Consider the following 15,550-nt stretch of genomic DNA (forward strand, 5'->3'; position numbering starts at 1 on the left):
CCTCACCCAGAGTTTGAAGGTTAAGAAACCCCAGTTTCTACGGCCCACGCTCCTTGGAGAGCAAAGATAACGTTCCTAGGTCCCATGTTGGAACACTGATTCATTTTCCTATTCTGAACTCTGATTTAAGTGTTAAGTATGGTTAATACACTACTTCAGATACAGTGGTGGGCCCTGATGGGGTGGGCTGGCCTGAGAACGCAGCCATCATTTGTAACATGTTTCTATGGAAAAATAGTTCCTTCTCAGAACAGAACTTTTGGTAAGTTGAGGATTTCTTTTTTTTTTTTTTTTTAGTCCTTTGCCTGTTTTTTTTTTAAAGATTATTTATTTATTTATTTATTTTTGGCTGCATTGGGTCTTAGTTGCGGCTCACGGGATCTTTGTTGAGGCATGCTGGATCTTTTGTTGCAGAGTGCGGGCTCTTCCTTGCTGTGCACAGGCTTCTCTCTAGCTGTGGTGCATGGGCTCCAGGGCGCCTGGGCTCTATAGTTGTGGCGCGCGGGTTCCAGAGCGCGTGGGCTCTGTAGTTTGCAGCACGCAGGCTCTCTAGTTGAGGCATGCGAGCTCAGTAGTTGTGGTGTGTGCGGGCTTAGTTGCCCCACGGCATGTGGGATCTTAGTTCCCTGACCAGGGATCGAACCTGTGTCCCCTGCATTGTAAGGTAGATTCTTTACCACTGGACCACCAGGGAAGTCCCAAGTTGGGGATTTCTTGACTAATATGCTGCAGCAGATTTGCATGTGCCTTGTGGGAGCATTCTCATTACTTTGTAGTCATAGCACCAGCTATCACAAAAGTAAGTTGTCTTTCTAGATGCCAAATGCCAAAGATAAACACACACACACCACTTCCTACCCAGAAAGTTTGCTAGAGAGCTATGTGCAGCTCCTGTGATTGTTCTGGGAACAGGTGAGACTGAATTCTCAATTTTGACTGATTCGACCCATTGTCAGGTAGCACCGGAAACAGGGGCGTCCCTCATTCCACAGCTCGTGTGTCCTCACCTGCTTGGGTTTTTAGTGATCTGTTGTAGGAGGAAGATAACACCTCTCCCTGTTCCTGAGCAGGAACAACTCAATGGGGGTTTGCTCATGGAAAGAGCAGCCAGTTGGAGTTTTAGTGGTCACGTACGTGGAAGAGCCACACTGCAGCCCGGCCAGGTGGAGACAGGTTCTGAGAGTGGTGGTGCCGGCCTTAGGTGGTTTCTGTTACTTCTTGTCCTGCTTGAGCTCTGATCTCTGACCATGGTGACTTCTGGGGCAGCAAACTTTGTCCCAATCTTTTTTCTGCTATTTCCTCCTCCTTCTTCAATTGCCTCTTTGAAACTGGAGGAGTAGGAAAGTAGTAGTTTTTCCACTTCCAGAGGAAGATGCAGTGGAAAGAGGCACATGTCTTATTCAGCACCTTCCAGTGTAGAGCTGGAACCAGATAAGACCCGGAAGGCCTGTTTTCCGGCCTCAGCATAAAAACATTTTAAGGAAACTGCATTGGAAGGGGTGGAGACAAAGGGTTAAATCTGCACCCAGGTAGAAAGGCTGTTGCATAAATGCTGAGAGAGGGGGTTTTTTTTGTTGTTGTTGTTGTTTTTTAAGATCTCGTGCTTCTTTTTTATTTTGTGTTGGCAAAAACCCCAGGAGAAGATGGGAGATTCTGGGAGGAGGTGATTATGCTGGGTGAGTCACCTGAGCTCCCCAGCTGCCGTTTTTAGTCCTTCTGCTTTTCTGTAACAGGAGGCAGTTTGGGGAGGCTGGTGGCCAGGTGGGAACGCTGCTTGTGCAGTGGACAGAAGGCAGGTGTATATGGGTGAATTTTTTTGGCTCTCTAGGGTTGACAGGGCCTTGCAATCAGTACATTGGTTCAAAGAGGAAATATTAAAGCAGCTCTCAGTGTGGCAAACAGTAAGTAAATGTCTCCTAAAGTCACTGTCACTTCCCCAAATCAGTAGGTCTTAGAATGGCTCAAGCTGCATTGCATTGTCACAGCAAGACACAGTGGTTTTGGTAGCACGGCAGTGGAGGGATTGAATGTGGAGAGGCAGAGAGAACTGTGTGAAGTGGGAGGGCCTGGTGGTTGTTGGGCAGCAGGAAGTTCGAGGAGAGGGATCCCCCTCTGTGATGAAAGGAGGGCTTAGGCTTGATTGAGGGGAGCCAGGGATGGGGGGGGGTGCTGCTGGTCCTCAGCTGTGCCTGTATTCTGAGCCTGCCTCCAGTTCTCCTCGGTGACCACCTTTGCCTCAAGCTTTGTGACAGATGAGAGTGCCAAGGGGCTTGTCACCGCCTGAGAGAAAGCTTGTTAGTAGAACTGACGCTCCAAGGATGTCATCCATTTTTGGGAGAGGGGGGTCTCATGACCCGCTGCCCACTTGGATGTTGTGTGCAGAGTACACTGATACGGGTTATTGGCGTGTATCCCAGAGACCGTCACGAAGATGCCCCAACATGTTTTCTTATTTATTCATTTGTTCACATTTATTCACTCATTACCTTACTGAATACTTCCGCTCTGTGTTATAGACATTGTTGTGAGCCATGAATCAGACAGACCGGGGGCCTTCCCCTTCTGGTGTAGTCTAGTGGGAAGGACAGACAGTAACCAACCAACTTCAAAGGGCAGTAAATGCCCTGAAAGAGGGGAAAGGGGTCTTCTGGCCAGAGGTTTTGATCTTCCTTCCTCTGCCCTTGCTTATCTCCTTGGGGGAGGAGGGGAGCAACTTTAGGGATCAAAAAGTTGTACCACTTTTATTCTGTGTACATTCCGTAAGCATTATAACGTGGGGCGCTGTTAGGCACTAAGGGCATACAACGGTGACCTCTGACTTCTCAGAGCTCAAAGAGGGGGTGAAGGCATAGAGGCACAAAGTCAGAAGGGCTGAATGGATACAGATAGGGTGCTGTGAGAGTCAGAGAAGGGAGGGATCACTCTCAGCTAAGAAGGTGTCTGGATAACTATTTGAACAAAGGGATTTGGGATAAACAAGGGATAAGAGGGTTTACTTACCTGGATCACTTAAAAGAAGGTATTATGTGAGATCTGGAGCCTTTTAGTGTGTGTGGACCTGTGTAGCTCTTCACACCACCCTTCCAGTCCATTCCCTACGCAGCAGCCAGAGTGGTGGAGCTGGGGTCCCACCGCAGATCTGTCTGACTCCAGAGTGACACCCTTCACTACCACACCACATACAGCCAGACAATGAATGTGCTAAAAACAAACTACTGGGCAAAGAAAAGGAAGTTGGAGGGAGGCCCAGGCACCTCAGCTTCACTGGTTAGTCTCCCATCAGCTCCCCACAGTCCTCTGTAAAGCGAGCCAGACCTTTCTGCTGCAGGCTGCCTTCTGCCTCCCCCAGAGCCCTGGGCTGCTGGCAGGCAGGCTCTCCTGTGATATGGAGGAACTTGTTGGTCTCCATGGTTACGGTAACCCACTGGTAGGGAGGAGCCGAATGGAGTGCGAGGCTGGCAATGTGAGCTTCCCCCAGCCCTTGGCACCATGTGGTACTGGTATGTCGGCCGTTTCTTGGACCTTTTCTGAGAGGAAGGAGTTAAGGAAATGATGAGGAAGGGAAGAGTGGGCACACCTTCCTCCCGCTCTGGGCCGCTCAGAGGGCAGAGGCGTGGCTGCCTTCTCATTCACCCACTTCTCTTGGCAGGAGTGGTGTTAGGAAGGAGGGTCCTTTTTGTCTGACAGCCCAGCCATGGTAGAAATTTGACTTTCCTCATTCTAGAAGGAATACCAGCTTTGCTACACTGGTACTTGTAGTCAAGTTCTTAGAGATTATAGCTCTTCTCAGGGCTCAGAGAACCCCTGTAGATGGGAAACAAAGGTCCCTACCTGAAAGTGAAGAGAGATCATAGAAAACATGGTCGAGACCTTACTGCGCACCAGCGACCGTGGTCAACGCTGGCGTGGATTTTCTCATTTCATCTTCGCACTAATCCTGTGAAGTGGGAACAGCTAGTGTCCTCATGTCCCAGGTGAGGAAACTGAGACCTAGAGGTGCCAAGTGATCTTGCTGGTGGTGTTCGGTGAGCTGGTAAGGAGCGAAGGCAGGGCCCCCACCGCCTCCGGCTGCCTCCAGAGCTCTGCTGTGCTATCCTGCCTGCCTAACAAGTAAGCAGAGATACCGTCGTGAGTCTCGTTTATGGTTCCCCTCCTCTCAGTCTCTAGAAGGCAGGAACCAGATCCCTCCGTACTTTGCAACAGGCTCCAGAGGTGGGCGCTCAATGAAGGTTTGCTGAACGGGCAACAGTAATTGGGGACTGAGATAGAGACCAGGCCCCAGTGAGCAGATTCTCAGGGATAAAGTGGTGTGGAAGCTTCTGAAGCCGTGCTTGCTCAGTAGAATCCACCGTCTTTGAAGAGGAGCCCAGCATTTCAAGTGGCTCAGAAGACAGGAGGTTTGAGGGGTACTGCTTGCACCGCAGCTTCCATGCATGAAGGGGCCGTAGGTGGCTCAGCTCGGATCTCACTCCAGGTCAGTTCTCGCCTGCCGGACTTCCCAGGCAGGCACTGGCTCTGCTGTGGCTGCTTTGAGGCGCGTGGGCTCCCTGCATGGCCCAGGCTGCAGTGCTGGTCTCCCAGCCTTGGGGTGAGACTTGCAGCTTAGAGAGCTGGAGGGCAGTGAACCACCTTGCTTTCGGCTTTGCTTCAGTCACAGGCTCTGCTGGCCTCCTTTGTCAGGGAGGCACCTACCCTGGTTGGAAAAAGGGAGCAGCCCTTTGGCAGTTTTACACAAGCCCACCTCCGCTCTTCGACAGAGTATTAAGGGATGGTGGGGGTTCCCCAGGTGGAGACATCACAGTCCATTCTGGGGCTGGGGGGTGTACATCCAGACTCTCCACTGGTCAGTGCTTACCAGGCTTTACCAGAGCTCTCCTACCCAGAATGCTCCACTGGTGTATTGACTCCTGGCAGTTGAGAGTGACAGTTGCTCAGGATCAAAGGGTGCAAAGAAGGCTCCTGGATGCAGTGAAGGAGGAAGGGTTAAAGAACTAGCGATTTGCCATGTGACGTTTCAGCTCAGTCCCATCCTGTCTCTCCCCAGCCTCTCTGAGGTCACTGCTTGGTACTTCCTCAGTTTACAAAGCTCCTTACTGCCTCCCACAAATAAGATTGAGGAAACAATCCTTCTGTCACATTGCAAAATCCTGGAGACTGGGAAATGAAGCCATTTGATCCCGCTCTGGCATCTGAGTGGAGGGGCAAGCCCGAGCCTAGGGTCCAGAATAAAGCCTGACCTCTTCCACTGAGATGAGGGCACACTTTGGGAAGGAGTGAGAGCAGGGGGTGCTGTGGGACCACCTGGGTAGGCCTTTAAAACAGCCCCTGCCCCCCACTGGCCTTAACCCGGACGTTGGCCTTCCTGCTGTCCCAGGCACCTTTCCGGAATCTTCACATCTTTCCCCTCTTCCTAGTCTGTGGAGGAAGAGCGAGGACTCATTCTTCTTTTGGGAGAAATAAGAGCAGATTAGGCTTCAGAAGCATCGAAGAGGAGCTGGTGAAGGGGACCGTGAGGAACAGCAGAGTGCTGGAGTGGGCGCGAAAGCCCTGGGCTCCAGGCCCAGCTCTGCACGGGGAGGCTGACCTTGGGCAAGTCTCTTAACTTCTGTGCTTAAGTTTCTCATCTGTAAAATGAAGATGCTCCCTACCCTGTAGGTTTATGGTGTGGAGAACATGGGAAGTACGTGCCAGCAGATGGTAGTACCAGAAATGCCGAATCTGTTGACCAGGGTTCATACATAAGGTGAACACTGAGTAGCATGGTCTCCCAGGTGTCTGTGCTCAGGTGCTGTGAGGTCACTGGGAGGCTTTGCCCTTCCCTAGAGGGGTTTATGGCCTCCCAGCATGAGATCTTTAAAGAGCTGCCTAGTGGGAAAGACCCTAGCCTCGAGTAGTGGAATGAATGTGAAGTTGATCTGGCAGCCAGAAGAAAGGCCGAGACCAGAACACAAACGGGGAGGGCTCCAGTTTGCCACAAGGACAGCAGATGCCTAGACAGCAGGGGCTTGGCTGGAGGCAGGTGTGAGGAATGGCTGCGCCTGCTGCCCCCAGGCCCTCAAGAGTGATGGAGACTTGGAGGTGGGTGGGAACCTGGAGATAGACTCCCAGAATCAGGGCTGGAAGGGATGTAGAGAAGCATTTGGTTTGTTCCCAGCCTTTGGGCAAAATTTAGGATTAAGCATCTCATTCTCTATCAGTGACAGAGGTTCTTAGTCTAGAACCCATGGACCTAAGGGGCTCCAGGGTTCCTGAATCTCCTGATATTATGTCCAGAATACTATCTGTATAAGTGGAATGTGCATTTTCCTAAGGTTAAACACTGCTTTTTGTGAAGTAGGAGGTCCGTGTGCCACTGTTGGACGGCTGGTTTCTGCTCCCGCCCACCCCATGGGTGGTTTGCTGGCGCTCTCTGGGTCAGCATGTCTGATTCACACGTACTCCTCCCGCAGATTTGAGCCCCTACCCAGGTCCCACCTGCTGCAGGAGAGAGAATGGCTTTATGACAACCTGGGCTGGAGTAAGTCTCCTCCTCACCCTCTCCCAGCTGTTACCCAGCAAAGCACCTTGGGGAGGGTGGGGCAGCCCACTTCCGGAGAGGGGGAGGGGAAGGGAGAAGGAAGTTGATCTAAACCCGCCTCTTTCTCTCTCTGTCTCCCTTCCTTCCCGTTAGCCCCCTGCCCCTTTCCTCCCACCTTGCTCCTGGGTAGTGTCCGAGGACTGCATGCATTTTCTGGCTACCAGACCCTGGCCCACAAGAAGCCGCAGGGCTTTGTCCCCGTTGCTCTCCTTGCCAAGCCTGGGCTCTCTCTGCTAGTGGTGGTTTCGGTTGCGACACAGTCCAGGTTCCCAGGCAGGAGCCGCTTGGCCTGGCTGCTTCGCTCCTTTTCACTGACGAGGTGGTGGAAGGTGTCGCCTGCTTCAGCTGAGTAAGGGAGGCTGACGGAGCCAGGAGCCCCCGCCCTGGGCCTGGCTCTTCCCGGCCTCTGTACTTTGCCCTCACTGCCTGACAGGTTCTGCCGTGGCCTCTGCTGGATGGAAGTCGCTGGTAGTCCTTGTCCCTTTCTCCAGCCGGGTATGTTTCCCCCCTTTTTTTTTGCTGTGGAATTGCCCCCTCCTCTTTCATCCCTCTCACCGCAAACACAGGATCTTTGAAGAGTTGCTAAATGGAGCCAGGCAGCAACTAGCACAGGGAAGTGCTCCTCCTGGGAAGAGGCACTGGCTGAGAAGGGAAGAGGGGGCGAATACCCAGAGGAGACTCTCCCCTTAGGTCGAGTGAGCAGGCCCCGCCAGAGTGAAGGGAACGGGCTGGCGACAGGCAGAGGCCCAGGGAGGGCGCACGAGTGCTGCCGTGAGGGGAGACGGATCTGGGGCGGCCGCCCGGGGCCGGTGCCCAAGGGACACTTTTCCTCCATTCCACGGTGCCCAGGCTCGCTCTGCCTCTGGCCAGGGCGTGCCTGCCTCTCCCCCTTCCCAGCTTGGCCCCCTCCCGGCCCCAGGGAAGTCTCAGGACACTCGAGGCCAAACCTGAGTGCAGAGCCCCAAAGCGTGAGCTTTTCTAGGGGAGAACTGTTGGTCAGGGCCTCCAGCATTAGGGAAGGGGCGCTGCCTACCTGAGTCAGCGCCGGGCCTCTCGGGGTGGAGGCTGTCTTCCGGGCGAACGTGGCAACACGCCTAGGCCGAGTTCCGAGATCCAGGTTGAAGGGCCCATTGGATATAAGACTTTTTTTTTTTTCATCCTCATGTCCTGCCTTCTCTCCTCTCGATTGAGGACCTCAAAGCTGTTTAGGCCCTAATTCTGAATCAGGCCTGCTTAGTAACCTGCGTGTTCTGCCATTTGGTTCCAAATACTGCCTCACAGGGTGACCCCTTGTTCTTTCTGAAAGCTGCCTGAGAGCCGTGGTGTCTGCTTTCAACAGACTGGCCTCAGACCTTTGGGGCCTGCCTATGGTGTGATGTCAGCCAGAGCTTTGAGGATGTCTGGTGTTCCATGTCTTACTGTGTGCAAGGAGGATGGAGGTGGGGGGCAGAGCATGGCTCTAGCTAGATCCTGCTTAGTTGGCCCAGAAGGGCAGCTAGTCCTCAGCCCCCCACCCTGTTGGTGAGACCTGGGTCCAGGTTACATGGGCCTAGTCGAGAACCAGGGATGGGACTCTCTCTCCATGATAGCCACCCACACCCCTACCTCCTCTTCAGCCTTCAAAGAAGCCGCCTCTCATGGGGCCTTGGTCCAAGGAACATTTCCTACTAGAGACTTTCTCCTTTCTCTGCTTCCTCACCCTGTCCCGCATCCCTGCTGTGGGAAATATCTCACAACATAGAAGGGGCAGAAGGGGTAAGAGAAGGACTGTGTCCTTTGAGTCCTGAGAGTTGGGTAGTTCGGTCCTGCAAGGGGAGTGTGTGACTTTTAGAGCAGGGGATCCAAGAGCACGCACCAGTGTCCTCTGCTTCTCTGGGTCCCGGGCAAGCAGAACCTTCTCTTTGACTGTCCTGGATACCTAGCTTGGAATCAGCCCTCCACAGCTGCCCTGTCGAGTCCCCTCCTGTGAAGGCTAAAGGGGCTGGTGTAGGCCAGGCGGCTGATGCTCAGCCGGGACCTCTCCCCAGCCGGGGGGGCCCATACATAGCATCTCTTGGCCTCCAGCTAGGCTGCAGCTGGCTTAGGAGGGCTTGACTTAGATGCAGAAGTCTTGCTGACAATGAGACTTCTGGCTTTGCAAATAGGCTTTGTAGTATTGAGGAACTAAAAATAATGGCATTCATGGTTGTTCTTTTTTTGAGCATTGGATAAGGCATTTTACATATTTTCTGTCACCTAATGAATGTGAAATAGGGACTACTTTATCACCACTTTACAGATAAGGAAACTAACGCTAGTAAGTGGGGGAGCCAGGACTGGAACCTAGTTCTTCTGGACAGAGCTCCTCGGCACCCACTAGACCATCTCCTGACACCCATGTGTGGGATCATCCCGCATCGGTCTTCTTTTAGATGATTTCCTTCTTGCTTTGTAATAATCTCATCTCCCTCTTAAGGATGTTGTTGATAATAATAAAGTTAACATGTGTTGAGTAAGTGGCAGATTTGGGACTTGAACCCTGGCAGTTTGTCTCTGCATCTATACTCTTAAGCACCCCTCTCTGTCCCAGTAAGGAGGAGGGTTGTTGCTGTTCCTTGAAGTTCTGTGCGCAGCTGAGCCTCGGGGGGGGGGGGGGGGGGGGGCGGGGCGGGGATGCTGTCCTGCTGCGCAACACAGAGCAGCCCCTGGAGCGGGAAGCATGGCGAGGGATGGGCAGGGCAGAGCTCAGGATAGGCAGTGGGGTTCCCAGATTTGGCTTCAGGGAGCAAAGGACCCAAATCCTCAGGTAGACACTAAATTCTCATTGCAAACTTTGAGGACTTGGGGACTGTCAAGACCCTGCTGCCTTTGGCTCACATCCTCAGAAAACAGGGGAGTGACAAGAAATTTAGGAGGTGAATTAGAGGTTGCCAAGGAAACTTTTCCACCCATCTTCCTGTCTTGGAAGTTGGGGCAGAGGGAAGTTTTTCCCTATTCATAGCCCCTTAGGGCTGAAAAGCAACAGGCTGGGGAAGCACGCTTCTTGCCAAGGAACTCTGGACAGTTCCTTGGGTGGTAGCAAGTCATTTCTTTTCTCTGTGGTTTTTGAGGACTTCACTTAGAGCCAGAAAAGGACCGTGAAAGAAAGAATTTTGAGTCACACTTCTCTGGTCACCCTGCTCCCCTCCAAATTGTTTCCTTGAAGTTTCCAAGGCAGCTCTGGATGGTTCTGGGATGAGACTCTGGCAGCACTTTATCCCCATTATGCTGGAGCAATGGCATCAGGTATTCTGGAAGAGGCAAGTCAGTGCTCTTGACCAGAGTTAGACCAGACTCTTAACAGTTTGACTGAGATGTAATTCACATCCCATACAGTTCACCCGTTAAAGTGTACAATTTAGTGGCTTTTAGTAAATTCTCAGAGCTGTGTATCCCTCACCACAGTCAGCATTTCATTAGAATATTTTCATTACTGCAGAAAGAAACTTCACAGCCCTTAGTTGTTACCCCTAAGTCCCCTCACCCTCTTCAGCCCTCCTCAGCCCTAGAGTAATCTCTTTCTTGTCTCTATGGATTTACCTACTCTGGACATTTCAAATAAATGTAATCATATAACCTGTGGTCCTTTGTGAACAGCTTTGTTCACTTAGCATAATGCTTTCAAGGTTCATCCATGTTGTAGCATATGTCAGTACTTTTTTTTTTTTAAGTTATTTTCTTTCTTTTTTTGGGGGGGAGCGCTGCGTTGGGTCTTTGTTGCTGCGCACGGGCTTTCTCTAGTTGCAGCAGGCGGAGGCTTCTCCTTGTTGCCGTGTGTGGACTTCTCATCGCGGTGGCTTCTCTTGTTGCGGAGCTCTGGCTTTAGGCGCGTGGGCTTTGGTAGTTGCGGCGTGTGGGCTCTAGAGCGCAGGCTCAGTAGTTGTGGCGCATGGGCTTAGTCGCCCCGCAGCATGTGGGATCTCCCCGGATCAGGGATGGAACCCGTGTCCCCTGCACTGGCAGGCGGATTCTTAACCACTGTGCCACCAGGGAAGTCCCTTCTTTTTTTTTTTAATTGCCAACGAATATTCCACTATGTGGATATTTCACAATTTGTATATCCACTTATCTGTTGGCAGACATTTGTGTTGTTTCCACTTCTTGGCTATTATGAATGTGTGATACTACGAATGTACATTGGTGTGCAAGTTGCTCTTGGGTATGTAGCTAGGAGTGGAATTGCTAGATCACATGGAACTCTACACTTAGATCTTTGAGGACTGTACAGGTCTTCATACAGATGTATGTTTTCATCTGGACCGTACCTTTTTTGTGTTATGTTTATATACCTGTTGGTGCCAGTTGTTGTCATTTCTGCTTCCTCACACCCTGATTTGAGCTATGGGATATCTAAGGAGGGCAGAGGGTGGCCTTGCGCAGACCCTGTCATTCCATTTTTTCATTGCACAAGTATTCATTGAGCATCTACCATAATCCAGTCTGTCTAGGTGCAGGGATGTATCAGTGAATAAATGATACATGCCTGCCTTCATGAGCTTCCATTCTTGTTGGATAGACAGCAAATTAATGTAAAGTGATACATAATAAAGAGAAATGTAAAGTGTTGGGTGGCAGTGAGTGCTTTGCAGTAATTCTGATCATGCTCCTGCGACTTTGAGATGTAGCCTTATCAAAGTGTGAACAGGCGACAGGGAGGACGGGAGACGGCGCTCTCCCACGTGAGGTGGAGGAACTGTTGGGTTGTTATAGGGGATGTATTGCCAGGCAGTGGAGCCAGTGATGGGACAGCTTAGGTCCTAAGCTCCAACGCCCACAGGATGTTGACGTTGGACCTTAGGCTGTGCTCTTTTGGAGTGAAGGTGGGCGCTCTTCCCACCTCCTTTTATCCCCCTGCCTTATGATTCTTTCTTTGCATGCCTACCAGCCTCCTGGAGTCTGCCCCCATACCCCAGCCTCTTGCGTTTTTTGCAGAGAGCTAAGGGCAGTGGTATGGGGAACCGGAAGGGCAGCATACTCAAAGGTGTACATGTTTCCACCCTGCAGCCCACCTTGGGACACCTCGACTCCAAGCCCAGCAGTAAGTCCAACATGCTGCGGGGCCGCAACTCAGCCACTTCTGCTGATGAGCAGCCCCATATTGGCAACTATCGACTCCTCAAGACCATCGGCAAGGGTAACTTCGCCAAGGTGAAGCTGGCTCGGCACATCCTTACTGGGAAAGAGGTGAGCTCTGGGGTGGGGGACATGGCAGCATCTCCCAACTGTTGATACCCCAGCAGGTAGTAGTGGGACTTCTACCACAGCCAGCCTTTTGTTTATCAGGCAGAAATGAGATCTGAACAGATAGGGGTGCTAAGAGGGATAGGGCCAAAAGGAGGCAGAAATACAAAGGAGGAAGTAGATTCGAGTCCTGAGTTTAGCCTGGTCAAAGAGGTAATCTTGGGCTTTTTATCTCTTGTTCAGGTAGCTGTGAAGATCATTGACAAGACTCAACTGAACTCCTCCAGCCTCCAGAAGGTAAGCACACAGTACCTGCTGTCCCTTTCTAAACCTCTATCAGGAGTTGATGATCTGCTGACCCCATTTGGACCTCCTCTTGAACCCCTAATTCAGAATCTCTGGTCGTTTCACTGTTCCCACCATCCCTTCCCATGGCTCTGCCGTCTTTAGGGTTTTGGTTGGATCACCTGTGTTGGCTCCTCCTGAGTCAGCTTCCTGGCCACAGGCACTGGCTCTTTTAGAAGCCTTTCTGCCCCTTTCCAGCCCCTTGGCCTACCTGTCTGACCTACTTCCTGCATCTTCTTTTCTTCTGGCCTGGGACCAGCCCTATGCAAAAACACAGGTATATAGCCATTACTAGAAACACATGCAGTTAACTGTAAGATCTGAATGATCCAGGGGAGTGGCTCTAGAAGTACAGGGATAAGAGGAGGCAGAGAACCTGCCACTGGATTCTGTGCCAGCTACATTTCAGAGAATGGGTATGGAAGGCTGGGGTTTTTCGAAACTAAACTCCAGTTTCAAGCCTCTGACAGTACCTGCAGATTAATGACAGGTCCTCCCAGTTTTCCTTCTCACTTCTAGGCTTCTTTTGACTAACAGTTGCAGAGTCCTTTGCATGTAGTCTTTGCTAGATGAGGTTGAACTTTTCCTTCCCTTCTTGACTTACAGTGGAAAACTGAGGTCTTACTTAGCTGGTCGGGGAACCCTCCAGGTGAGACCACATATGTAGGAGTGAGAAAAGAAGGCTTTCGTTTGCAGAAGAGGGACAGCTTACCAGTGACTGGTTGGTGTAGAACTAGAAACTGTCTGCCCTCTGCCCCCACCCTGGGCTCCGGCAGTTAGGGGAAGGAAGAAATCTCCCGTCAGGCTCCCAAAAAGCTGCCCCTATTCAGGTCAGTCAGATTTCCTCATACTCCAGCTGACCCTGGCTCAGATTTTCTGACCTTGATTAATCTAATTCTTTGCATCTCGTGGCAGATTGAGTTTTTCTTTTCATGAACACATTGTTACTTAAGTTAGGAGAGGGCATAACCTGATGCTAACAACCAACTACAGTGAGATTGGGAAGCTTGGGACTAGAGGTTGGGAGCTGTTACTGAGCGAGACACTCACAGAATTAGTGTGAGTTGAGGTACCCTGACATGCTGACAGCCAAAACCAAGGTGTTTCCTATTTTTTGTTACCCCTGGGATCCCCTCAAAGTTCTTTGACTCAAAGGAAACATGGCTGTCATCACCAGGGCTTCCCTGCTGCTGGGAGCTTTCCGGAAGGAAGGGAAAGAGGGCTACTCTTGACATGTTGGCTCAGACCCCACAGAGTAGAAGCCAGCTTGGTGTGGGCCATTTGGTCTTTGGAGCAGTTTAGCCTGCCAGAGTCAGCTAGGCCATCTTATTTCCCACCTCTTTTTTCTCCCTGCCTCTTCCTGACTGGCTGGAAGCACCAGCACCAGACAAATATAGCCATTTTTAAAGCCTTTAAACACACTCCATTGCCAAGGCCAGTCTGATTCTGGCCAAATCACTCTGTTTAAATTTGATCCCAGCAATGATCCCTGAAGGACAGACACTGAAGAAGCTAACCTCTTCGGGGTTCTAGACAAGCCCAGAAAACTCCACGCTCTCCTAGGAGAACGCCCTTTCCAGGCCCATTATTGCCCCTGAGGTGGCATCCAGGATTTTTTGCCTCTTCATCCAAGATAACTATTGGGCCTGGGAAGAAAGCAAGAAAAACCTGGGCTCTAACAAGAAAAGGGAGCCAAGATCAGAATCAGGTTCTCGAAGATGGGAAAACCTGTCTCTTCTTTTCCTTTCCAGCTCACAAAAGCTCTGGGATCTCATTAAAGGAAAAGAAAGAAAGATGTGTTCACTTTTCCCCATAAAATATAGCCTAAATTAGGTCTCCATACCTCCCCTCTCCTTAAAAACAAAAACAAAACACAACACAACTAGTTCTGCTCCTTGTGCAAACGGTGAGGCCTAGAAGTTGCAAAAAACCCCACCTCCAGTTCTCTGGCCCCCGCAGAGGGGATGGAGTTCATTTCTGTCATCTTTCTTTATGGAAATGTATGGTTTGGAGTCCCTGATTTTGTTTCACAAAGAGAGCGTGAGTGTGTGGAGGTGGATTTGATTAAAATTGGCATCAGCTATATATAGGAGTGGCTTCTTCTGTCACCACCCCGAGGCCCAGGAGAGAAAGGCGTACCCACTAGTGCAGAGCCCTCTGACTTCTGTAAGTCAGAAGGTGGTGGGCCCCTTCAGAGGGGCCCCTTCAGAGCTCCCCTACCTCTTCACACAGACCAAGCTAGAGTCTGCTTTGTCAGTGAACTGTAGAAGCAGCTCAGGTTCTAAGTGTTCATGTACGTGGGCTCACGCTCCCTCTTTCAGAGGCATGCAGCCAAAACCCGTCTGCTGTTTGGGGGCTGGATTTGGGGAGACAACACCCAAGGGTGCAGCTGGCTCGTCCAGATGCTGCCCCTGAGGGTACAAGTCATGAGAGCCCAGCTTTCCTCGCACTGACCCTTCTTGCTCTCCTTCCCCGCCATGTCCTTCTCAGCCACTGGGGACGGGCATGGAGGATCTGGACAACTACTCTATTTCTTGTCCCTGCCTGTTTTCTCTTTTGGAAAACGAATCCTAGCAGTGGCTCTGTTTGGAGGGGACCTGAGGGGAGCAAGCTGAGCAAGCATGACCCCTGATATTTTATTTTCCAGCTGTTCCGTGAAGTAAGAATAATGAAGGTTTTGAATCATCCCAACATAGGTGAGAACCAGTCATCATTCCTTCCCTCTTCCCCCACGGCAAGGCTCCACTTCCCAGCATGTGGCCCTTCTCCCTGAGGCACATGGCCTTCTGGAGTCTGTCATCTTCAAGGATGCCTCTGGGGAAGCCCAGCTCAAGATCCAGCGCTGCCTCTGGCGCACAGGGCTGTCCTTAGTGGTGTGGCTGCCTCGAGAGGAACCTGTCTTTGGGAGAGTAGGAATGGGAGAGGAGGAAACTTTCATTCCTAGGATGCCCCTGTACATGTTGGGGCTCGATGTGTGGCCCCTGCTGCTTCTCTGACTCATAGCTTGGCCTTTTCTCTTGTAGTTAAGTTATTTGAAGTGATCGAGACTGAGAAAACTCTCTACCTTGTCATGGAGTACGCTAGTGGAGGTAGGTATGGAATTGCCTCTTCCTACTGTGTCCCCACCTTCCCCAGCCCCAGCAAGCTCTGATGTAGACCCTGCCCCTGTCACTTGCAGGAGAGGTGTTTGATTACCTAGTGGCTCATGGCAGGATGAAAGAAAAAGAGGCTCGAGCCAAATTCCGCCAGGTGGGTGTGACTCCCTCCATGGAGTGTGGGCCCGACCTCTGCTTTGGGGGGTTTGGCATACAAGGAGGAGCTGCCTGTCTGTAAGCGGCCTCTGGAGGGTCCTTTGGGCTTTGCTTATCTATGTGGCAGCTTCGAACTCGGTCACAGGATCACAGCTCCACCAGCCCCTGTAGCCCACCT

At 51.4% G+C, this 15,550-nt stretch overlaps 1 protein-coding gene across 16 annotated transcripts in view; it reads left to right on the top strand.

Moving 5' to 3' along the window:
- The window catches only part of MARK2 (microtubule affinity regulating kinase 2), a 57,957-nt gene that overhangs the window by 30,782 nt on the left and 11,625 nt on the right, over positions 1-15,550 (top strand). For 15 of the 16 annotated variants that reach the window (XM_082477596.1, XM_082477605.1, XM_082477601.1 and 12 more), the window contains 5 exons: positions 11,600-11,779; positions 12,020-12,073; positions 14,769-14,817; positions 15,145-15,210; positions 15,300-15,370. In XM_082477596.1, the coding sequence (XP_082333722.1) occupies positions 11,600-11,779; positions 12,020-12,073; positions 14,769-14,817; positions 15,145-15,210; positions 15,300-15,370 (420 nt within the window). Of the gene's footprint in view, positions 1-6,970; positions 7,073-11,599; positions 11,780-12,019; positions 12,074-14,768; positions 14,818-15,144; positions 15,211-15,299; positions 15,371-15,550 lie in introns of those variants that run through there. The other variant, XM_082477591.1, reaches the window with a different exon arrangement.

This window comes from Balaenoptera physalus (genome assembly GCF_965194825.1).
Source record: "Balaenoptera physalus genome assembly, chromosome: 10".
NCBI lineage: Eukaryota > Metazoa > Chordata > Mammalia > Artiodactyla > Balaenopteridae > Balaenoptera > Balaenoptera physalus.